The sequence below is a fragment of the Odocoileus virginianus genome, chromosome 14, assembly GCF_023699985.2.
Source record: "Odocoileus virginianus isolate 20LAN1187 ecotype Illinois chromosome 14, Ovbor_1.2, whole genome shotgun sequence".
NCBI classification, from domain to species: domain Eukaryota; kingdom Metazoa; phylum Chordata; class Mammalia; order Artiodactyla; family Cervidae; genus Odocoileus; species Odocoileus virginianus.
Window position 1 is genome coordinate 45204111 of NC_069687.1, and position 25300 is coordinate 45229410.

The 25300-nt window shown below is 37.0% G+C and overlaps 1 protein-coding gene across 7 annotated transcripts in view; it reads right to left on the minus strand.

Annotated features, from left to right (window-relative positions):
* Positions 1 to 25300, minus strand: part of SLC38A9 (solute carrier family 38 member 9) — a 74084-nt gene that overhangs the window by 13546 nt on the left and 35238 nt on the right. For all 7 annotated transcript variants that reach the window (XR_011491219.1, XM_070476688.1, XM_070476687.1 and 4 more), the window contains 3 exons: positions 23987 to 24181; positions 21893 to 22000; positions 7296 to 7402 (listed from right to left, as the gene is read on the minus strand). Coding sequence is in view for 6 of the 7 variants with exons in the window: in XM_070476688.1 (XP_070332789.1) it covers positions 7296 to 7402; positions 21893 to 22000; positions 23987 to 24181 (410 nt within the window). In the remaining variant the exon portion in view is untranslated. The remainder of the gene's footprint in view (positions 1 to 7295; positions 7403 to 21892; positions 22001 to 23986; positions 24182 to 25300) is intronic.

Here is a 25300-nt window from a genome sequence, read left to right on the forward strand (position 1 = left end):
GGAATAAAACTAAATAAAGATAGGCAAAACAAAACAAGCATGGTATAGCTTCTGATTCAAACACGATGAGGAAATAGGAAGAGGGTGGTCCACAGACTCAGGATGGTTATATAGCAAATGTATTCTGATGATGAGGAATGAGTTGGATGATCTTCAACTCTACAACTTTCTTTGGGGTAAGGTATTCTTACTAAGGAACAGAAATATATCTCATTTAGTTACATATGTAAAAATATGTTTAGTGAAAAGAAAACCTCATGAAATTATGTCAAATTTGGAAAACCTGGAAAATTTGAGCACTACCCCTGTTTAGGAGCCTCACTGTTCTCCTTCACAAATGTCTTCAGACCCAAGTACAACTATAGTTTATATAGATGAGAATGAGGCCTTTTCTATTCTTCAGTCTCCTTTTCTATTTTCAAAGTTTTTATTTTTTTTTTTTACCTGATCTCTGAATGACTAACCCAAAATCAACATTAAAAATTCCAAGTTCCTGACAAGCTTCACATTTTCTGACTTAAATCACAAGAAAACATTGTATCATGGTATTAACAAAACTTCAATGACTCAAATTACCTACTGAAACCTCCTTGAATAAATCAGATGACAAAGTTTTCTCAGAATATGGTACATATTTAGCTTAATTTATACAATGAAAAATGAAAGTGTTAGTCATTCAGTCGTGTCTGACTCTTTGTGACCCCATGGACTGTAGCCCACCAGACTCCTTTGTCCATGGAATTCTCCAGGCAAGAATACTAGAATGGGTAGCCATTCCCATCTCCAGGGGATCTTCCCAACCCAGGGATTGAACCTGCATCTCCTCCACTGCAGGCAGATTCTTATACTGCTGAGTCACTGCGGAAGCATTTTATACACTGGTTTCAACCAGTTAAGACAATAAGAAGACATCATCCATTTAAACTTTTACTTTTAACCCTTTAAAAAAATATTTTCCACAAGTGACAAAAGTTGAGCCACATTTTATTACCTGAACCTCACATACTACTTCTACAAAATGGTAGTCCCCAAACTCAGTAGAAACAAGAACTCATTTATGGTTATTTACATATGGAATATAGATTTCAAGGTCCATTGAGTGTTATAGTATGAAAGGCAGGACTCTTCCTATGTACTTTGGGGACCATAAACAGAAATATTTATCTCTCTATTCAGTCTGCTTCTTGCACTGAGGAATGCATACCTTCAGATAAGCTGTGAATTTCAAGAAAAGCTATTCCACTTAAAAGTTTTCAGGAGCAAAACTAAGTACAGACAGTCTTCTCTTTTTATGGTAGTATGAGACTGTGTCATGGGGCTTACCTGGTGGCTCAGAAGGTAAGGAATCTGCCTGCAACGCAGGAGACCTGAGTTTGGTCCCTGGCTCGGGAAGATCCCCTGGAGAAGGGAATGGCAAACCACTCTAGTATTCTTGCCTGGAGAATCCCCATGGACAGAGGAGATTGGTGGGCTACAATTCCTGGGGTCGCAAAGAGTTCGACACGGCTGAGCGACTAACACACACGCATGAGACTGTGCAAGGGCCCTGACACCTCTTTGAGGAAGATGCCTTTGCCGCTGCAGCACTGCTGGGGCCGGCCGGCTCCTCCCTCGTGCTGTTCACTCCCAGGGACAGGTGAGTCAGGGAGGTGCGCTGCAGCCAAGGCTTGCAAACACTGGGAAGATACCTCTAACACCTCACCGCGGGAGAATCACTCCAACCAGCCACAATATAAAATCTCTGGAGGTTTTTTGTATTTCCATACAAATTGTGAAATTATTTGTTCTAGTTCTGTGAAAAATACCGTTGGTAGTTTGATAGGGATTGCATTGAATCTATAGATTACTTTGGGTAGTATAGCCATTTTGACAATATTGATTCTTCCAATCCATGAACATGGTATATTTCTCCATCTGCTTGTGTCCTCTTTGATTTCTTTCATCAGTGTTTTATAGTTTTCTATGTATAGGTCTCGAATAGCCAAAGTAATCCCGAGAAAGAAGAATGGAACTGGAGGAATCAATCTGCCTGACTTCAGACTCTACTACAAAGCCACAGTCATCAAGACAGTATGGTACTGGCACAAAGACAGAAATATAGATCAATGGAACAGAATAGAAAGCCCAGAGATAAGTCCACGAACCTATGGTCACCTTATCTTCGACAAAGGAGGCAAGGATATACAATGGAAAAAAGATAACCTCTTTAACAAGTGGTGCTGGGAAAACTGGTCAACCACCTGTAAAAGAATGAAACTAGAACACTTTCTAACACCATACACAAAAATAAACTCAAAATGGATTAAAGATCTAAATGTAAGACCAGAAACTATAAGACTCCTAGAGGAGAACATAGGCAAAACACTCTCCGACATAAATCACAGCAGGATCCTCTATGACCCACATCCCAGAATTTCAGAAATAAAAGCAAAAATAAACAAATGGGACCTAATGAAACTTAAAAGCTTTTGCACAACAAAGGAAACTATAAGCAAGGTGAAAAGACAGCCCTCAGATTGGGAGAAAATAATAGCAAACGAAGCAACAGACAAAGGATTAATCTCAAAAATATACAAGCAACTCCTCCAGCTCAACTCCAGAAAAATAAATGACCCAATCAAAAAATGGGCCAAAGAACTCAACAGACATTTCTCCGAGGAAGACATACAGATGGCTAACAAACACATGAAAAGATGCTCAACATCACTCATTATCAGAGAAATGCAAATCAAAACCACAATGAGGTACCATTACACGCCAGTCAGGATGGCTGCTATCCAAAAGTCTACAAGCAATAAATGCTGGAGAGGGTGTGGAGAAAAGGGAACCCTCTTACACTGTTGGTGGGAATGCAAATTAGTACAGCCACTATGGAAAACAGTGTGGAGATTTCTTAAAAAGCTGGAAATAGAACTGCCATATGACCCAGCAATCCCACTTCTGGGCATACACACCAAGGAAACCAGATCTGAAAGAGCCACATGCACCCCAATGTTCATCGCAGCACTGTTTATAATAGCCAGGACATGGAAGCAACCCAGATGCCCATCAGCAGACGAATGGATGAGGAAGCTGTGGTACATATACACCATGGAATACTACTCAGCCATTAAAAAGAATTCATTTGAATCAGTTCTAATGAGATGGATGAAACTGGAGCCCATTATTCAGAGCGAAGTAAGCCAGAAAGATAAAGACCATTACAGTATACTAACACATATATATGGACTTTAGAAAGATGGTAATGATAACCCTATATGCAAAACAGAAAAAGAGACTCAGATGTATGGAACAGACTTGTGGGCTCTGGGAGAAGGAGAGGGTGGGATGTTTCAGGAGAACAGCATTGAAACATGTATATTATCTAGGGTGAAACGGATAACCAGCTCAGGTTGGGTACATGAGACAAGTGCTCGGGCCTGGTGCACTGGGAAGACCCAGAGGGATCGGGTGGAGAGGGAGGTGGGAGGGGGGACCGGGATGGGGAATACATGTAAATCCATGGCTAATTCATATCAATGTATAACAAAAACTACTGTAATGATGTAAAGTAATTAGCCTCCAACTAATAAAAAATTTAAAAAAAAAAAAAAAAAAAATCTCTGGAGAAGGGGTGTGCGGACTAGATCAGAGGCACAAAGGAGAATAATCTGAAAGTGAAAGGACCAGTTCAGATGCCAATCAAGACTCTGGGAGTCACTAGAAAAAAAACTGCTTGAGGTGAAGTTTTCTAAGGTGCTAAGATTTTCTGAAGTTGATTCCAGATGAAGATCTGTAAGTGATTCATTGACTTGTACAGTCCTTCCTGCATTGGCAGGTGGATTCTTTATCACTGCACCACCTTGGAAGCTCCCAGTTACTACTTTATCCAAGTTCAAACCCTGTGGTAACCTAAATTTGAACCATGTGGTTAGGGGAAACTGATATAATCTAACTAAGCCACAGTAACTGAAATTCATGCATATGGGAACTGTGCAAAGTGAAGTCTGCCTATAACTTAAACAATTGTTTTAAGACTGTTTTATAGTAAGACAAACTAATTATGAGCACAATAAAAATATGCATGAGTGTTTAGGATAAAACATGAGATTCCACTGAAATTGTTTTCTTCACCCCCAGACTCTCAGGTGTGCAAAGTGTTCTCTCTCATTAAGGGGACTTTGGTGGTGAAGTTTGAGAAACAGCTTTATGGATAGAATGACCCAAAACATGAGAATCCAACTTCACAAAATTGGTTTCTGTGGTACATGGTTTAAATTAGCATTAGAGATCAGTTGAGTAGGATAGAAAGGTGACCTGGCCGAAACCAAAGTATACACTGTTAACTACATACACTATTCCTGTGATGATAAAAAAGATATCTTCCACATATCTCTAAACTTCCTAAAATTTGTGATCGGCAGCTTAGTTCAAGTGGCAAGGAGTCAGGAAATTTGTAAAGAAGGAGAGAGGGATTTAAAAGTAAAAGCCATAAAGTATATTCTCAATTTTTCCTTTATACTCCAAAGTTCCAAATGTTCATTTAGGATAGTAAGATTTTCTTCCTATTCTCTCCAAAGATTTAAAACTGTTTATGACAGAAGTACAATAAGATTAAACATTTCCAAAATAAAAACTGAATCTAAAGTGTGAGGGTAACAGGAAAAGGAAAAAACTATAAAAATACATTTGCCTAGGAAAAGTTATAGAATACGGTAAGAGAACTTAATCCTTAAGTTTTCCAAAAGTCAAAGCAAAAATAGAAACAAGAATAGTTATATGACCCTTATTATCAAATAATGAGTTCATTAAGGAAATGTTTTCTTAGCCTTTAACAGAGAAAATTTTCTCTCTAGTCTTTGCATAAAGGATGCTGAGCAATTTAACACAGAATATCTCAATTACAGTTCTTATAAAACAATGAAGCAACATTATACACATGGCTTTCTTGTATTACCATGAACCCTTGATAAAAGCCACTTTTAATATTAAAATCTAGTACAGTGATGAGAGAAGAGAGAAAGAACTGATGTGGTTGAATTATTTATTTTTCCGAGAGTCTAACTTATCAATATCAAACAAAGAAATTTTGGAGAAGACTTAATATGTTCTCATTGGAAGACAAATTTAAAGGCACTAGAAAAAACATGAAGGATATTCTCTCCTGTTAGCAGAAAGATCCACAGTTGCAAAGGGTCAGACATGACTGAGTGACTAACACTTTCACTTTTCAATAATTGTATAGACTCCTATTAGAACTTCATCATGATTTTTGTTTATATGGTTATAAGCTATCAAGCTGAATTAAAATTTTACAAACAAGGTCACAGGTAACTGGTTAAATTCTGCTTTCTTTGGGTTTAGTTTGCTCTTTTCTCCCCCAGTGTCTTAAGGAAGAAGGTTAGGTTATTGATTTGAGATTTTTTTTTTAATGTAGGTGTTTACTGCCATAAGTTTCTCTCTAAGCACAGTTTTACTGCATCCCATATATTTTGATATGTTTTATCTTCATTTTCAGTAATCTCAAAGTACTTCCCTAATTTTTCTTGTAATTTTTTTCCTTGAGTTCATTAGTTACTTAGGAGTATGTTGTTTAATTTCCACATATTTGTCAATTTCTCAGATTTCTTTCTGGTACTGACTTCTAATTTCATTGTGGTCAAAGAACATACTTGGTATGATTTCAGTCCTTTCAAGTGTATGTGACTCGGTGTATGGTTGATCTTGGTAAATGTTTCATGTCTTTTTGAAAAGAATGTGAATTCTGCTGTTGTTTAAGACTTTTGTAAATGCCAGGCAGGCTGATAGTGTTTTTCATGCTTTTGATATCTTTACTTACTCTCCATTTGCTCCATCAATTATTAAGGGAGGGTTGATGAAATCACTAATTATTAACATAATTGTGGATTTCTCTACTTCTTACAATTTAGACAGTTGCTGTTTCCTTCACTTGGAAGCTCTGTTACTGGGAGCATACATTATGTCTTCTTGATGAACTGGTCCTTAAAGATCATCATATAATGTTCCTCTTTATCTTTGGCAATACTCCTTGTTCTGAAGTCTGCTTTGTCTGATATTAAAATAGCCTTTCCATCTCTTTCACGCTTAGTGTCTGCATGATCTCTTTATATGTAAAGTAAGTTTCTTGTAGACAGTATATAATTAGGTTTTGTTTTTAATCAGACTGACAATCTCTTTTAATTGTAGTATTTAGACCATTTCTAATATAAGTATCAACACAACTGGATTTGAATCTATTATCTTTCTATTTGTTTTCTATCCAGTAGTCATTTGTGGTTGTGAGAGCTGGACCACAAAAAAAGCTGAGTGCTGAAGAAATGACTCTTTCAAATTGTAGTGCTGGAGAAGACTCTTGAGAGACTCTTGGACTGCAAGGAGATCAAACCAGTCAGTCCTAAAGGAAATCAACCCTGAATATTAATTGGAAGGACTGATGTTGAAACTGAAGCTCCGATACTTTGGCCACCTGATGCAAAGAGCTGACTCGTTGGGAAAGACCCTGATACTAGGAAAGACTGAAGACAACAGAAGATGGCGGCAGAGGATGAGTTGATTAGATGGCATCACTGACTCAACGGACATGAATTTGAGCAAGCTCTGGGAGAGAGAGAAGGACAGGGGAGTCTGGCATGCTGCAGCCCATGGGGTTGCAAACAGTCAGACACAACTTAGTAACTGAACAACAACTCTCTTACACTTAATGTCTGCATGGTATATCTTTATATAAACTTACTTTATATTTAAAGTAAGTTTCTTGTAGACAGTACACATTTTTTTTTTTTTTTTTAGTCAGACTGACAATCTCTTTTAATTGTAGTATTTAGACCATTTTAAATGTAATTATTAATATGACTTTGAATCTATTATCTTTCTATTTGTTTTCTATTTGTACCATATATTCTTTGTTTCCTTTTCCCTGTTTTCTTTTAGATCACTTGGGTATTTTTAAAGATCTCACCACTACTGGCTATCAGCTATACATCTTTTTTTTTTTCCTTTTTTAAGTGACTGCTCTAGAGCAAACTGTTATGGCCCATGGATGAAATATGGCCAACTGTCTGTTTTTGTAAATACAATTTTCTTGCAACACAGGCACTACCTATTTGCTTACATATTGTTTAGAGTTACTTTTCATGCCACAATAGTAGAGCTGGGTAGTTGCAAACCCATGGCCCATAAGGTCTAAGATATTTACCACCCGAACCTTTACAGAAGTTTGCTGACCATTGTTTTGTGGTTTACATTTAAAAGTTAAGGTTTAGTAACAAAAGTCAATTCCTCAGGTAATTACTCACATTGTTTTCTTGGTTCTTGTTATTCTTCAAGAGTGTGATAATACAATTATGAATAAAGAAAGCAAGCGTAAGCACCCCAGTCAGTTGTGGAAAATTAAATCTTATCTCTAGGAGAAAAAGAGAGAGGAAAAAACATGCATTAAAACTGACAACTGGAAAATGAGTACTAGTAGCCAAATAAAATGCCTTTATGAAGTTCTTCAAGGCTAACATTATACTTGAACAAATACTTGAAAAGGGAAAGAAGAGGAATCAAGAAATCATGCCTGTGGGGATACTTTATTATCATTTCTGGCCATGCTTTGCAGCATGTGGGATCGAACCCATGCCCCCTGTGTTGGAAGCACAGAGTCGAAACCAGTGGACCACCAGGAAAGTCCATGTGAGGATACTTTATATTAGTTATTTCTGTTTGAGGTCATACAACTAGTATGTTGCAGAGCAAGATCAAATTCAGGGTCTGAATGAAAAATGGGCAGAAGACCTAAATATACATTTTTCAAAAAGATACACGGATAGTCAAAAGGTACATGAAAAAATGATCTACACTGCTAATCATCAGAGAAATTCAAATTAAAACCAAAATGAGATACTACCTTGCATCTCATACAAAATGGCTATCATCAAAACAGAACTACCATATTGACCCAGTAATTCCACTACTGGGTATTTATCTGGAGAAAATGAAAACACTAATTTGAAAAGATAATGCATTCCAGTGTTCATAGCAGTTACTCTATGAGGTGTTCCAACAATATAGGTTAAAAAAAAAAGCCCGACAGACCTCAACAGAGGGATACTTTCTAACAAGAAAAAGAATGATCAACAGCATTATACTTACACAATTATAACAAAGCTCCAATATTTGAGAAGATGATAAAATTATCATTTACACAAGATAGGCTTACCTCAGGAAATAAGAAAAATCTCAAATAAACAATCTAATTTTGTACCTAAAGAAACTAGAAAAAGAACAAATAAATCCCAAAGTTAAAAGGAAGAGAAATAACAAAAATCAGCAAGAAATAAATGAAATAGGGACTAAAGAGACAATAGAAAAGATCAACAAAGCTAAGAGCTAGCTTTTTTTTGAAAGATAAAATAGATAAAACTTCAGCTAGATTAACCAAGAAAAAAAAGGATTCATATAAATGAAAGAGATGTCAGAACTGATACAACAGAAATGCAAAAGATTCTAAGAGACTACATGAACAGTCATACACCAATACACCAACAAATTGGACAATCTAGAAGAAATGAATAAATTCCTAAAAACATGCAAACTACCAAGACTGAATCATGAAAAAACAGAAAATCTGAACAGACCAGAGATTGAATCAACAATTAAAACCCTCTCAACAGACAAAACTCTAAGACCAGATAGCTTCATTGTGAATTCTACCAATCAAGAATTAATACCATCCTTCTCAAGCTCTTCCAAAAAATGAAAGAGAAAGATACTTCCAAACTCATTTTACAAAGCCAGAATTACCCTGATACCAAAGCTAGACAAAGATACTACAAAAAAAAGAAAATTACAGGCAATGTCCCTGATGAACACAGATACAAAAATTCTCAATATTAGCAATCCAAGTTAAACAATTCATTAAAAGGATTACACACTATTATCAAGTGAGATTTATTCCAGGGATGCAAGTATGGTTCAATATGTACAAATCAATCAGTGTGATATACCACATTAATGAATTGAAGAATAAGAATCATATGATCACTTCAATAGATGCAGAAAAAGCATTTTACAATAAGTTTAAGTCACTCGCCATGCCCAACTCTTTGTGATCTGATAGACTGTAGCCTCCCAGGCTCCTCTATCCATGAGATTCTCCAGGCAAGACTACTGGAGTGGGTTGCCATTTCCTTCTCCCAGGCCCCTGTGGGGGAAATTAAAATTGGATGCCACAAGTCCAAGGGAGCCTTCTGGGCATGTTCATTATCAGCATGTTCCTCTCCTTTGTAAAGCACTTCTGACTGTTTAATTGTGAACCATTCAGGGGCCACTGTCCTTCTGATCTTAACGTATCTAATATGCACCCCAAAGATCTTTCCCTGGTACACATGAAATATTTCCCATTTTTATAAGCTTTATAACACCAAAACACAAAAGATGCAGATAAATTCCAAGAAAAATGGCACAGATTCCAGCATCGATGAATATAGATGAACCAATTCCCTGATAGGGTATCCCTATAAAATAAATTTACCCTATATAACAAATGAACTCATTCCAACTAGGCTACCCACCCCCTCAAGAAATAGCTCGCAAATGAACCAGTTTCAACTGGACCAGTTCCCAAATCAGGTAAATAAATGTACCCTACAAATGAGCTAATTTCAACTAGGGTGGGCCTGCCCCACGAGAACTAGTTCTAAATGAATCGGTTCAGAGTAGAATCCAACAACACCTCTCCTCTGCAAATGGGTACCCAACCAAATTGGCTTGTCCTATAAAGGAAAAGCCCAGATTGATAGGAAAAAATGTTCCCAGTGTGCACACTGGAGGGACTTACCCTCCAAAATCGAGCCTGAACACCAATTTATGATATTAATTCTCAAATACCTGGGTATGGAGGGAAAGTACCTCAACATAATAAAGGCCATATATAGGACAAACCCAGAACGAATATCATATTCAGTGACGATAAGCTGAAAACTTTTCCTCCAAGAACAGGAAGAACACAAGGATGCCTACCTACTCTTTCCATTTTTATCCAACACAATACTCAAAGTCTTAGTCAGAGCAAGAAAAGAAATAAAAGGCATAAAAATTGGAAAGGAAGAAATGAAACTGCCTCCATCTGTCAAGAATATAATACTATATACAGAAAACCCTAAGAATGCCACCAAAAAACTTTTAGAACCAATATATAAAATCAGAAAACTTGGGGAGTACAATTTCAACATACAAAATCTGTTGTGTTTCTATACACTAATAACAAACTATCAGAAAAAGAAATTAAGAAAACAATCCCATTTATAGTAGCATCAAAAAGAATAAAATACCTAGGAAAAATTTAACCAATGAGTTGAAAGACCTATGAACTAAAATCTGTAAGACATGATGAAAGAAACTGAAGACACAAATAAATGTAAAGTGACTCCAAGTTCATGAATTGGAAGAATCAATATTCTTAAAATGTCCATACTACTCAAAACAATCTACACATTCAATGCAATCTCCATCAAAATTTCAATGACATTTTTCACAGAAATAGAACAAACATTCCTGAAATGTGTATAGAAACATAAAAGACTCCAAACAGCCAAAGCGATCTTGGGAAAGAGGCATGAAGCTGGTGGCATCACACTTCCTGGTTTTCAACTTTATTACAAGATATAGTAATCAAAACAGCATGGTATTGACAAAGAACAGACACATAGATCAGTGGAACAGAGTGCTCAGAAATAAATCCACACATACAGTTAATTAATTTATGACAAAGAAGTCAAGAATATACAATGGGGAAAGAACAGTCTCTTCAATAAATGGTGTTGGAAAAACTGGGAGACACATGCAAAAGAATGAAACTGGGCCCCCCATCTTAAACCATATACAAAGATCAACTCTAAATGGATTAAAAACTTGAAGGTAGGACCTGAAACCATAAACCCCCTAGAAGAACACATGGGCAGGAGGGTAAGCCCCTTGATATTGATCTCGGCAGTGATTTATTTATTTGACATCAAAAGCAAAGAAAACAACAACAAAAAAATAAACAAATGGAATCACATTAACTTAGTTAGTGAAATCACACTAACAAGCTTCTGTACAGCAAAGTAATCCATTGATGAAATGAACAGGCAACCCACAAAATGGAAGAAAGTGTTTGCAAATCATGTATTGGATAAACAGCTAATAATCAAAATATATAAATAACTCATATAACTCAATAGCAAGAAAATAAACAATCCAATTAAAAACACAGGCAGAGGACTAAATACGGACATAACCAACTACAGTCAGTCAAAAAACAGACAAAATTAATCTTTGGGGTTAAAAGTTATAACAGTGGTTATCTCTGCAGGGAGATACCAACTGGTAGGGAGAATGAGATGGACTTCTGGGGTGTTATTCATAGTAATTTCTGGTTTTAAACAGGGTGCTGGTTATCTGGTTTGTTCAGTTTGTGAAAATTAATCAAGTTGTACATTTAGGAACTATGCACTTTTATTATAAATGTATGCTATACTTTAATAAAAAGTTCAAAAGCAAAAACAAAAAAAAAATGTGGGCTATATACATATTATTTAAAGTACATGTGGTTAGAAAATTATGTTTTTTTGGTTACAGATTAACACAATGCTGCTATCAAATGGCAAATCACTGCATAATCCTTGAAAATCAGTGTCTGAGTCTCTTTTTTTTTTTTTCCATTTATTTTTATTAGTTGGAGGCTAATTACTTTACATCATTACAGTAGTTTTTGTCATACATTGAAATGAATTAGCCATGGATTTACATGTATTCCCCATCCCGGAGTCTCTTTTTGAAGTCAGTTTCAAAGCATTTAACAGCTTTTCATTTTAAAAATGTAATCTTAATTGCAGTCTTGCTGCTGCTGTTAAGTCGCTTCAGTCCGACTCTGTGCGACCCCATAGACAGCAGCCCACCAGGCTCCGCAGTTCCTGGGATTCTCTAGGCAAGAACACTGGAGTGGGTTGCCATTTCCTTCTCCAATGAAAAGTGAAAAGTGAAAGTGAAGTCGCTCAGTCGTGTCTGACTCTTAGCGACCCCATGGACTGCAGCCTACCAGGCTCCTCCATCCATGGGGTTTTCCAAATTGCAGTCTTAAATGTATACTAATTGTTAAAAGTTAAATAGTATCACAAGGTTGCTAACAAAAACCAGTTTCATATCTTTCACATCTCCCATCCTGTTTCCCAGAGGCAACTAATTATAACTCTTGTAACTATTTAGCATATCTTAAATTTATAATCTATTTTTAAGTAATATGCTTATATTCCTTTTTCTTTACTTTAAAATTTTAGACATGATTCATTAATTTTCCACCAGAAGGCTTTAGGACTTTTATATCACTATTACCCTTCACTTCCCCATATCCTATACCCCTAATAGAATCATAATTCTGCTTTTGTAAAATCAAAGTTTTCATTTTTATGATTATTATCTATTATTCATAGTTAAGCCATGGAATCTATTACTATTATTACACTCTTCTTTCTTATATAAAATACTTGTGCTATTTTATTGGAAGTAATAGTTGACTTTTTTCCTTTTTGGTTGCCTAATTTTCTAGTTAAAACTAATTCTTCCCTAAACTCTCCAAAAGAATGGAAGAACTCCACTCTATCTATATAACACATCAAATAACCTTTTCCATTTTATTATTTTTGTCTTTGAAAAAATGCCTCTTGGAGCCATCTGTCTACCTGCTGTAATCTGGGCTGGCTGCTCCCTAGGCCTGCTGCACACCTGTTTCCTAGGATTTCCCTTCACCATCATTCTGAGAATTTCTTGATATTCTACTTCTTTTTGGTGAAGCACATTTTGCAGTATTGTCCTGAGAAAGAGTGCATGGAAGGTAAAATTTTGTGAGACTTTCTGAAAATACCTTTATTATATACTCTAACAGTTGGATGAGTGTGGTGGGCTTTAGGATTTTAGGTCAAAATAATTTATTCTGAGACCTTTGTTGACCTTCTATTGTCTTTTTCTGTCAGAGCTGTTGTTTAAAAGTCTGATACTATTCTGATTCCAGACCTTTTGTACAGACTTGTTCTTAGTCCCTGAAAGCTCTTCTCTTTATCCCTGGTATTGTGAAATTTCATAATGATATGCTTTGGTGTGGGTCTTATTCACAATGTTTTGGGCCCTTTTGTCTACAAACACATGTTCTTCAGTTCTGAGGAAATTTCTTACATAACTTCTTTGATAATTTCCTCACCATGTTCTCTCTTCTCTATGGTACTATTTTCAGTTGGATACTGGACCACCTAGATTAATTCTCTATTTCCTCATCTTTTCTGTCCTATATTTTTCCTTCCTTCCTTCTAGTCATCCATCCATCCATCCACATTGTCTAGTCTTTTGAGAAAGCTAGCTTTATCTTCCAAATTTTCTTTGAATTCTTAATTTCTATTCATATTTTATTTCCAGTGGTATTCAAATATTGTTTCACAGATATCACTGTCTTTTGTCACTGTAAGGATGTAATTTTTTAGAATTTTGCTTTTGTTCCCTCATTATTTTCCCTTTAGGCTCCTTTTTTTATCTTTCTCGTTTTATTTTTATGTAAGAGGTTTCCTACAAGTATTCAGTGGTCTTTAATTATATTAATATTTAAAATTGAAGCACTGAAAAAAAAAATGCATACTTAGTGGACATCTAAATGGTCTGAGACAAGCAAGGTACCTGCCATTTCTTTGATAGAATCCAAATATCTGAGACTCCAGGTCTTCTTGGGCTTACTGGTTTCTCCTGAGGAGCACCCTCTATTTTCCTAGCTATCAGCATGCTGAGAGGCAAGGTGTAAAGAACAGAGAATTGGAGGGGTAGGAGGTGGGGTCTGGCCTCACCATTCAGCACATGTTTTCACTTAACCCATTTTCAGAACTGAGTCTTATTCCTACCCTTCTGTTGAGCTTGGCAAACCGAAGTCCGGAGAGTATCTGATTTAGTTTCTTCCATCTCTTGCTAGATTGAAAAGGGAAGGGGGGTGGATTATATCTAATTACTACTGATATAAACTTTCAAGGAATTCTCCCATTTTAAGCCCTTCTCCTTATCTTTGCTTTCAGAATTCCCAAATGTCTCCAAATACTGAGGCTTTCAAGGATTGTGCCATTCACATTGACCCCCTCTCTACAGGTATTTACATTTCAGCTTTCTCTGCTTTGCTGTCAATTACCAACCACGTATCAGCTTTCTAGCTTCTAAAAATCTGTTGCTGTCTCTCGTTTGCTATTGTCTCTTCTGGAGAATTTCTTTGTGCTTTTTACATTTTTTAAAATATTGTTTCAATGGGATTTGGGAAGGAGTAGATACAAACCCATTTTATCAGTTATTTATTGAGCATTCAGTTATTTATTGAGCACTCACTACATGCTAGAAGTACCATAGGTCTTGGGGATACAATAGTAATAGAGAAGCATAAAAAAAAAAAAGAACATTTCTCAGCGAACATTCTAGATACCCAGGTAAAAAAAATAAATACAAATATTTCATAACATCTGAACTTTCCAAATTCAAGAATCAAACAGATTTAGAAACATTTTTAGGTAAGTCTCTTGTTATCTTAATGTCTGCTACATTCTATCTGAAACTTGGGAGCCAAGTTGATTAGAATAACGAATATGCCTCAATACTCCAACCAGTCAGAATCAGGAATTTAACATTTAGATAGCCAGGGATACTTGCATATAAGATTTGGTAGTGATGACAGTTCTAAAGAAAATAAAGAACAAGAAGCAGTGAGAGTGGGTACAAAGTCAGGGACAGCCTTTCTAACAATACCAATCATGTAGAAACCTGAGGAAAAAGGACATTTTACGTAAAGGGGATTCTGAGTGCAAAGACTCTGAGCTAGGAGTGTGCTTGGCAATTTTGTAGAGCAGCAAGGAAGGCAGTGTTGTTGGAGTAGACTGAATGAGTGGGAAAGTAATAGGGAATGAAATCAGAGAGAAACCCAGGAGTCAGATTCAACAGGGCCTATAGACAATGACAAACACTTGCCTCTATTTTGAATAAGATGGGAAACCTCTAGAGGCTTTTGAAGGTTGTGTTTTAAAAACAAACTCTATCTGCCAGGTGTGGAATAGACTATGGAGAAAGAGACAAAGTGGAAACAGTGAGGCGAGTTATGAGGCTACTTCAATGACCTGGCTGAGAGAGTAGGAGCTTAACATAGTTCTTTTTTGGTAGAAATGATAAGAAATAATCAGATTCTCAATTTATTTTGAACGTTGAAGGTCATTTGTGTAGATATTGGCAGAGGGGAAGTGGAAAAAAGAACAGTCAAGTATGACTCCTAAGTGTTTGGCCTGGTCAAGTGGTAAACTGGGGCTACCATTTTCTGAGAATGAGAAGCCTGGGAGGAGAGCAGGTTTAGCAGGCTGGTGGGAGGGCATAGATGACGGAGAAAACAATTATTGGATTTTTGTAAATTAAGAATACAAAGTGGACATCCAAGAAGCAGCAACTAGATATATGAGTATGGATTTCAGTAGAGAGATCTGAGCTAGAGATTAAAAAAATTGGGATTGGTCATCACCTATGATGACAACATATAAAGCCAGGTGATTAGATGACATTATTTAGGGAATAAAGGTAGAGAGAAGCAGGGTCTGTGTCTAAACTGTGGATGACTATCATTTAGAGGTCAGAGATAAGAAAAGGAACAGTTATGTAGAAGAATCAAGAGAATAGGGTTTTAGAAGTTAAGCAAATAAAGTGTTTTAAGATGGAAGATGTGGCCAAATGTGCCCTATGTTGCTTATAGGTTGAGTAAGAAGAGGTATGGGATTTGGTCATGGGGTTTGGAAAGATGAAGTCACTGGTCATCAGTCTTGGGGTGACTGGAGCAAAAGCCTAACCGAAGTGAGGCAAAATGGAAGAAGTGGAGATAGCACAGACAACTCTTACAAAAAGTTTTTCTTTAAAAGGAAATAACAGTTACAGGGAATACGAGTTTTTGTTTTTAGACTGGGAAACATGTTTGTATACTAGTAGGAATAGTTTAGTAGGAAAAATCTGATAATGTATGATTAAAAAAGAAAGGATAACTGCAAAAAGTCAAGTCCCTGAGTAGGCAGAAAAGGATAGAATGAAATATATGAGCAAGTTTTTCTTGTTATTTTTCCAATTATCTGGGAAGAAGGGTGATGGGATCTACTTACTGAACTGAAAAATGAATTTTTAGAAACTAGAGTACATAAAGGTTCAATTAGACCCAGAAGTTTATGAGAATTCTTCACCAGGACAGTAAAGATTCACACCCTCCAAGTTCTCTGATTTTTAATTAGCCTTTACTGAGAAAGATTTATGACATATTTTCTTTATTGAAAAATTATTCAATCACAGTAAGTCTCAGAGCCATAAATATTTATAAAAACTCCTTTCAGTCCTCATGATTCTCCTTTCATATCATTTATTTTTTTTCTTTCATATCATTTAGAAATGAAGCAAAGTGAAACAAATGGCTTGATAACTACTTAAACATGTTTCTCTTTTCCATCTTCTAAATAACTATTAATACTCTCCCTTTCTTTCATATTTATCTCTAATGTTCTATCATTAGCAGGAACTTTAATCACTAAGTCTAAATATAAATCATTATGAATCTACTTTTAGAAAATAGACTATTTTTATTAATCAGTGGAAGAAGTAGCTTAAAGTTGCCATTTTTATCACTATTCAATTTTAAATACAATCTGTGAGAGAAGGATGCCTTTCAAGCCCCCGTGTTTCCTTTATCCTGAATTTAAACTGACTTTTTATTCTTTGTGGGCATCTAATAGAAATTTAAAAAATTTAAGTTGATGCAGCCAGATGAACTAAAAATAAGTAACCATGGCAACACAAACAATGACTTCCAATGATCACAAACTCAGTACACCTGGAAAACTCAAGAATGTTGTAATAAATGAAATGAAGACAACTATAATTGTAGGCTTTAGAGACAAACCTGAGAAATTGAGTAAAGACTTGAAATCTACACTGCCAGAATCAACAGTTGAAGAATGGAAGGAAACCAGGCTTTCTAAACCAAGTCTTTCTACTTTTTTTCTCCTTATTAGTTTTCAAGATACAAGCATAATAGCCACTTCTATTTTCTAGTCTGTCTCCTCATTTAGCATTATCCATTCATTGCTTTGGACTTCCCTGGTAGCTCAGCTGACAAAGAACCTGCCTGCAATGAAGGTGACCCCAGTTCGATTCCTAGGTTGGGAAGATTCCTTGGAGAAGGGTTAAGCTACCCACTCCAGTATTCTTGGGCTTCCCTGGTGGCTCAGATGGTAAAAAATCCTGCCTGCAATGCGGGGCACCTGGGTTTGATCCCCTGGTTGGAAAGATGCCCTTCTATAATGTTCAAAATACTCTAAATTTGGGTGAAACAAAAAATTGCTACGGGGGAAGAAAAAGGAGGAAAAAAACACTTAATAATCACCATCTTAATTAGTCTGAAAAGTATCAACATTAAAAGAAAAAACCCATAAGGGGAACAATGATGCTAATTACCAGCATTTAGTTCAGTTCAGTGACTCAGTCATGTCCGGCTCTTTGCGAGCCCATGGAATACAATACACCAGGCTTCCCTGTCCATCACCAACTCCTGGAGCTTGCTCAAACTCATGTCATTCGAGTCGGTGATGCCATACAACCACTTCATCCTTTGTCATCCCTTTCTCCTCCTGCCTTCAATCTCTCCCAGCATCAAGGCCTTTTCAGATGAGTCAGTTCATCACATCAGGTGGCCAAAGTATTGGAGCTTCAGCTTCAGCATCAGTCCTTCCAATGAATATTCATGTTTGATTTCCTTTAGGATTGATTGGTTTGATCTCCTTGCAGTCCAAGGGACTCTCAAGAGTCTTCTAGAATACCACAGTTCAAAAGCATCAATTCTTCAGCGCACAGCTTGCTTTACGGTCCAACACTCACACCCATACATGACTACTGGAAAAACCATAGCCTTGACTAGATGGTTCTTTGTTGGCAAAGTAATGTCTCTGCTATTTAATATGCTGTCTAGGTTGGTCATGGCTTTTCTTCCAAGGAGCAAGTGTCTTTTGATTTCATGGCTGCAATCACCATCTGCAGTGATTTTGGAGACCCCAAAATAAAGTCTGTCACTGTTTCCATTGTTTCCCCATCTATTTGCCATGAAGTGATGGGACTGGATTCCATGATCTTAGTTTTCTGAATGTTGAGTTTTAAGCCAACTTTTTCACTCTCCTCTTTCACCTTCATCAAGAGGCTCTTTAGTTTCTCTTTGCTTTCTGCCATAAGGGTGATGTTATCTGCATATCTGAGGTTATTGATATTTCTTACGGCAATCTTAATTCCAGCTTGTGCTTCATCCAGCCCAGCATTTTGCATGATGTATTCTACATATAAGTTATATAAGCAGAGTGATAATACATAGCCTTGACATATTCCTTTCCCAATATGGAACTAGTCCATTGTACCATGTCCGGTTCTAACTGTTGCTTCTTGACCTGCATACAGATTTCTCAGGAGGCAGGTCAGGGGGTCTGGTATTCCCATCTCTTGAAGAATTTTCCACAGTTTTTTGTGATCTACAGAGTCAAAGGCTTTGGTGTAGTCAATAAAGCAGAAGTAAATGTTTTCTGGAATTCTTGCTTTTTTGATGATCCAGCGAATGTTGGCCATTTCATCTCCGGCTCCTCTGCCCTTTCTAAAACCAGCTTGAACATCTGGAAGCTCTCAGTTCACATACTGCTGAAGCCTGGCTTGGAGAATTTTGAGCATTACTTTGCTAGCATGTGAGATGAGCGCAATTGTGCGGTAGTTTGAGCATTCTTTGGCATTGCCTTTCTTTGGGATTGGAAGGAAAACTGACCTTTTCCAGTCCTGTGGCCACTGCTGAGTTTTCCAAATTTGCTGGCATATTGAGTGCAGCACTTTCACAGCATCATCTTTTAGGATTTGAAACAGTTCAACTAGAATTCCATCACCTCCACTAGCTTTGTTCCTAGTGATGCTTCCCAAGGCCCACTTGACTTCACATTCCAGGATGTCTGGCTCTAGGTGAGTGATCACACCATTGTGATTATCTGGGTCATTAAGACCTTTTTTATATTTTTGTACAGTTCTTCTGTGCATTCTTGCCACTTCTTCTTATATTCTGCTTCTGTTAGGTCCATACTGTTTCTGTCCTTTATTGTGCCCATCTTTGCATAAAATGTTCCCTTGGTATCTCTAATTTTCCTGAAGAGATCTCTAGTGTTCCCATTCTTTGTTTTCCTCTATTTCTTTGCATTGAATCACTGAGGAAGGCTTTCTTATTTCTCCTTGCTACTCTTTGGAACTCTGCATTCAGATGGGTATATCTTTCCTTTCCCCCTTTGCCTTTAGCATCTCTTCTTTTCTCAGCTACTTATAAGACCTCTTCAGCTAACCATTTTGCATTTTTGCATTTCTTTTTCATGGGGATGGTCTTGGTCACCAAGTTCTTCAGGTACTGTGTCTATCAGATCTAATTCCTTGAATTTATTTGTCACTTTCACTGTATAATCATAAGGGATTTGATTTTAGGTCATGCCTGAATGTGCTAGGGATTTTCTCTACTTTCTTCAATTTAACTCTGAATTTTGTAATAAGGAGTTCATGATCTGAGCCACAGTCAGCTCCTGGTCTTGTTTTTGCTGACTGTATAGAGCTTCTCCATCTTCGGCTGCAAAGAATATAATCAGTCTAATTTCGGTGTTGACCATCTGGTGATGTCCATTTGTAGAATTGTCTCTTGTGTTGTTGGAAGAGGGTGTTTGCTATGACCAGTGAGTTCTTTTGGCAAAACTCTGTTAGCCTTTGCCCTGCTTCATTTTGTATTCCAAGGCCAAACTTGCCTGTTATTCCAGGTATCTCCTGACTTCCTACTTTTGCATTCCAGTCCCCTATGATAAAGAGAACATCCTTTTTTGGTGTTAGTTCTGAAACGTCTTGTAGGTCTTCATAGAACCATTCAACTTCAGCTTCTTCAGCATTAGTGGTTGAGGCATAATCTTGGATTACTATGATATTGAATTGTTTACCTTGGAATTGAACAGAGATCATTCTGTCATTTTGAGATGGCACCCAAGTACTGCATTTTGGACTCTTTTGTTAACCATGAGGGCTACTCCATTTCTTCTAAGGGATTCTTGCCCACAATAGTAGATATAATGGTCATCTGAGTTAAATTCTCCCATTCCGGTCCATTTTAGTTCACTGATTCCTAAAATGTTGATGTTCACTCTTGCCATGTCCTGTTTGACCACTTCTAATCTACCTGATTCATGGACCTAACATTCTGGGTTCCCATGTCATATTGTTCTTTACAGCATCAGACTTTACTTCCATCACCATCACATCCACAACTGAGTGTTGTTTTTGCTTTGGCTCTGTCTCTTCATTCTTTCTGGAGGTATTTCTCCACTGATCTCCAGTAGCATATTGGGCACCTACTGACCTGGAGAGTTCATCTTTCAGCATCTTATCTTTTTGCCTTTTCATACTGTTTATGGGGTTCTCAAGGCAAGAATACTGAAGTGGTTGGCCATTCTCTTCTCCAGTGGACCACTTTTATCAGAACTCTCCACCATGACCCACCCATCTTGGATGGCCCTACATGGCATGGCTCATAGTTTCATTGAGTTAGACAACGCTGGGGTCCATGTGATCAGTTTGATTAGTTTTCTGTGACTGTGGTTTTCATTCGGTCTGCCCTCTGATAAAAAAGGATGAGACACTTATGGAAGCTTCCTGATGGGAGAGACTGACTGTGGGGGAAACTGGGTCTTATTCTAATGGGTAGGGCCATGCTCAGGAAATCTTTAATCCAATTTTCTGCTGATGGGTGGGGCTGTGTTCCATTTCTGTTGTTTTGCCTGACACTCAAAGGCAAGTCTGACTCAGTCTCTCGTGGGCACAATGCTCCTTTCTCCTTGTCCTGGTGTTCACAAGGTTTTGTTTGTGCCCTCCAAGAATCTGTGGAAGTTCTGTGGAAGTTCTGTAATCAAATCCCACTGTCTCCAAAGTCAAATTGCCTGGGGTTTCTGAGTCCCTTTGCTGGATCCCCAATTTGATTAATCTGTTGTGGGTCCTAGAACTTTCTTAACACTGTGGGAATTTCTTTGGCATAATCATTCTGCAACTAGATGGAGGAGTAGAAGAATGTGTACTCATCTCTTGTGAGAACTCCAAAATTGCAACTTGCTGCTGAACAACTGTTGACAGGAGAATGTTGGATCTCACCAAAAAAAGATGTCCCATGTCCAAGGGCAAAGGAAAAGTCCTAACAAAATGGCAGAAGGGGAGAAATCGCATTTAGAATCAAACCCCTCTACCCACCAGAGATGCCTGGAAGGCTCAAACAAAACCATGTGTGCACCAGGACCCAGAGGTCCCACAGAGACTGAGCTAGACCTGCCTTTGAGTGTCTCCTGTGGAGGCAGGAGTCAGCAGTGGCCTGCCACGGGGACAGGGGCTCTGGCTGCAGCAGACCTGGGTCACGTGGCATTACCTACCATAGAACCATCAAGCAGATCACCTACAATTACTAGTATTATCCATATATATTTATTACTAACTATGTTCTAAGTCTCTAAAATTCTAGGGTTATGCTTCTCAGAGATGTCTAGAGAATGAGTTATTGATTTTTCAATTGCATTGTGACTTTGAACTCCCAAGTAGAAATGACAAAGGGTCCTGGTTATCCCCAACTGCAAGAAAACCATAGTAATTTCAACTGTATTCCTGGTTTTAGCTTAACAGCATTAATAAAAAGTGCTCATCATAAAAACTACAATTATTTGTTTTATAGTAACAATAGCTAAGAATAATTAACTAAAGATCACATTATTGTAATTTATTAATTCTTTACTTGGCTGAAATAGCTCACCTGGGACAAAAAATTCTGTTGGTGTAAACCAATGAAACTCCAAATGAAATCCCAAGCGAATAGCCTTCCAAGTGACGAGAAAAATCAAGTAGAGAACGGACACTGTGCCTGCAAGGAAAAATTCAGAAACCATTAATCATCTTTGTTTTACAGACTATTTAAAAATCAAATTTTGTTTCTACACCTTCAGCAATGTTTGGAAAATTAGCATTAGTATTTATGCGCAGGTGAGATCTAAACAACAGAAACAAACCCCGCAAGATATCAGAAAACAAAGCACAAAACTATGAGGTAGGCCTAAGAAGTTATGAGCTGAATTTGGGTTCTGATACATGTAGAGAGTTTATTATAAGATTGTAAGGTTACTTAGGAAAAAACAAAACACAAAACTAACTTTTTTCTAATTTGTCTGTGCAGCATGTGGGATCTTCGTTCCCCAACCAGGGGTAGAACCTGCACTCCCTGAATTAGAAGCACAAAGTCTTAACCACTGGACCCCTGGGAAGTACCTGACTCTTATTCTCCATATTAAAAGTTAGAGACAGCCAACAAGTTGGGAAAATCTGTCAAAATATTTAGTGTAAGACGGTAGAAAGTAAAGAAAGAAAAGTAGTAAATGTGGATCATAAATTCATTTGAGAAAGGCAATAAGTCAAATAGTCCATGAACAATCTGATCTAGTATCTAGATGAAGTTTTGGTTGTACAGTACTACTTGCTCCATGGAAAGATTTCAGATTCCATACACTGTGTGTACATTGAACACTTACTTTATGTAGGGTAAAGCGGGCATTCAGAATTTCAGGGTTTTTTAGTAGTCTGGAAGTTAGAGGATTTAAGGAATTAAGTCCAGTCACTATTGAGCAGAGTCAAGAGATCCAGGATGGTTTTTAGAGGAATTAGGTTCTGATTTCTCTAAAGAAGCTATATGTAGTTTTAAAAGGGAAAGTGACAAAAGAAAGGGTAAAACCAAAATATCTTAAGGAGGTGGAGAAGAATTCAGCCTGGTTAGAAGCCTAGTGATTGTTTTGCCCGATTGAGCAAGTTCTTCTGTAAGTTCACAAGCTAACTTTTAAAGATCTGTTCCATAGGAAAGTTGGCCAGCAAATCAGGAAACCACAAATGAGCTCTATAAGCTCTACTGTGGGTTTGGAGGTTAGCTGATTCAGAAAGGATGCATACAAGGGGTTGAAGCTTATATAACCACAACTCTTCATTTTCTGTGTGTGTCTGTTGTAGTCTCATGGTGAATTTTGTTATGAAGCTAAGGTATAGAGAAATATCCTTACCTCCTTCTTTGGTCTTTTGAAAAAAAACCCAAAAGCCATCTCTTTGATGTAATCTAATTTTTTCATACTCTAGTCTGCCTACCAAGAGACCATATCTACAGGGAGAAGGTGAAATCCTATTATCTATTTGAGTTATCAGTTCTTTATGAATGATACCCTTGCCTGTAGTTAACCAGACCTGAACTTTCATACAGGTTCCTTTTCTGAAATTTCTTCAGTGATTTCGGAAATTTCTGAAAAACAGGTCTCACAAAAAAAGTCTGTTCCTTTAAAGAGGCAATAGTGTTGAAAAGAAAGAAAAAGCACTGAGGAACAGAGCAAAAGCAGAATAAGCCTAAGGCCCTTCAGCTAGATAACAATATTCCAGGTTCAAAGTCAAGTGATAATTCTGTGCTTATACTCTTAAATAGAAACTGTAGGGAAAAAATATTCCATAATTTCCCTTAGTAAGTTCGAATATTTCCAAACTTTAGAACTGAGAAGTCCTATAATATTCACTTTGGATTTCTCCTGCTGAAATCTTAGTCTACTGTCACTAGTTGTAGAGGAAATGAGGAATAGTTGTTCAGTAGGGATAGAATGGAAATCCCAGTAACTCCTCTTAAAAAGGGACTTGGGCCATCTCTATTATTCTCTGTGCCAAACTTCATCAAGAAAAGCAAAAAGTAGGGCAATATTGCATGAACAAATTAAACACAGATGAACAGGCCTGGAAGGTGACTGTTTTGTTGGTCAGACCATATTCCCACAGAATCCAGCATGTATTCTACCATACAGAGGCTCTATAACACAGTGCCTTGGCTTACCTAGGATGTTAAATTTTGAAAAAAATGAAGGAGATTTGAAATTAAGCAGTGGCAGAAGGAGCCCTATGAGGTAAAAGGGCACTGTCTTGGACTTATTCCACCACTTTTCAAACTGTTGGAGTCCCGAGTCACTGGCATAGAAGATCATAGAGCCGTTGTCAGGATGGCCGCCGCTCCTGGCACTTGGACAAATCACTGTAACAAGGAAGCAACAGATCGGAGGAGGCAACAAAGAACAATGAGACTTACTCTTGCTCTGCCAACCTTAAGTTTTACCATGAATATTAAGTTTCTCCTTTTTGGGGAAAAAAATAGAGGGTTATGTTTAGATACATGTGGAGTCTTTTCAAATTTTTTTATTGTTTATTTAAAAACTTTGAAGTATAGTTGATTTATAATGTTGTGTTAGTTTCAGGTTTACAGCATAGTGATTCAGATATTATTTTCCAGATTCTTTTCCACGATAGGTTATTACAAGATATTGAATATACTTTCCTGCGCTATATAGGAGGTCCTTGTGGTTTATCTATTTTGTATGTAGTTATATCAGAAAACTTTTACCTATAAATAATTAAAGGTAGAATGTTAGAAAATTTTGAGGTATAGCCTTGATTTCTACTTTCTACTGGAAACTATAAAATTATTCTACCAATTATCCTTCTGTCCCACTACCAGAGAGAAAATATTGGGTTGGATGATATTTGATCTTATTATTATAATTATATAAGACACATCATTCAAGGTGATTGTTCATTTTGCTAATAACCCACACAAAGTCCAGAGAACAGGCTTCTTCTAACAGTAAGCAAAATCAATGGTTTTGGAATAAAAAGCAGACACCATTGAAACATTGCCATGGTACTGCCAAAATCTAATAATTGCTTATAATTTAAGAATCTTGAATACCAGCAATCCAGAGTAATTGTCCTGGATGTTTCTCAGGCCTTAGAGCAGTTGAAAGCCCAGATGTTATTCAGAGAACTGGGAAGTGAATAAACTGTATTTTTCCTAACACTGATCTACAAGTGGCAGTTTCTTCTGTTCGCAGAGAGAATACAAATCATTCTCACTATGCTTCTAAGTTCATAATAGTACTTTTGCTAATAATCAGCTCTTTGTAAAGAATGTTTAATGCTGTAAAAAAATGCTGAGCAACAATTTTATTCTCTATCTGTTATTTGGCATGCCACAAAGCCAAATAGTTCTCTTAGTCAGCACTTTTAACCTGTATTTTTTTCCTTCTATGCTCTGGACAAAAGCAAATTAATTTGAATTTTTCCTGTGCTAATAACTAGAGTGGTAAAGAGCACAGGT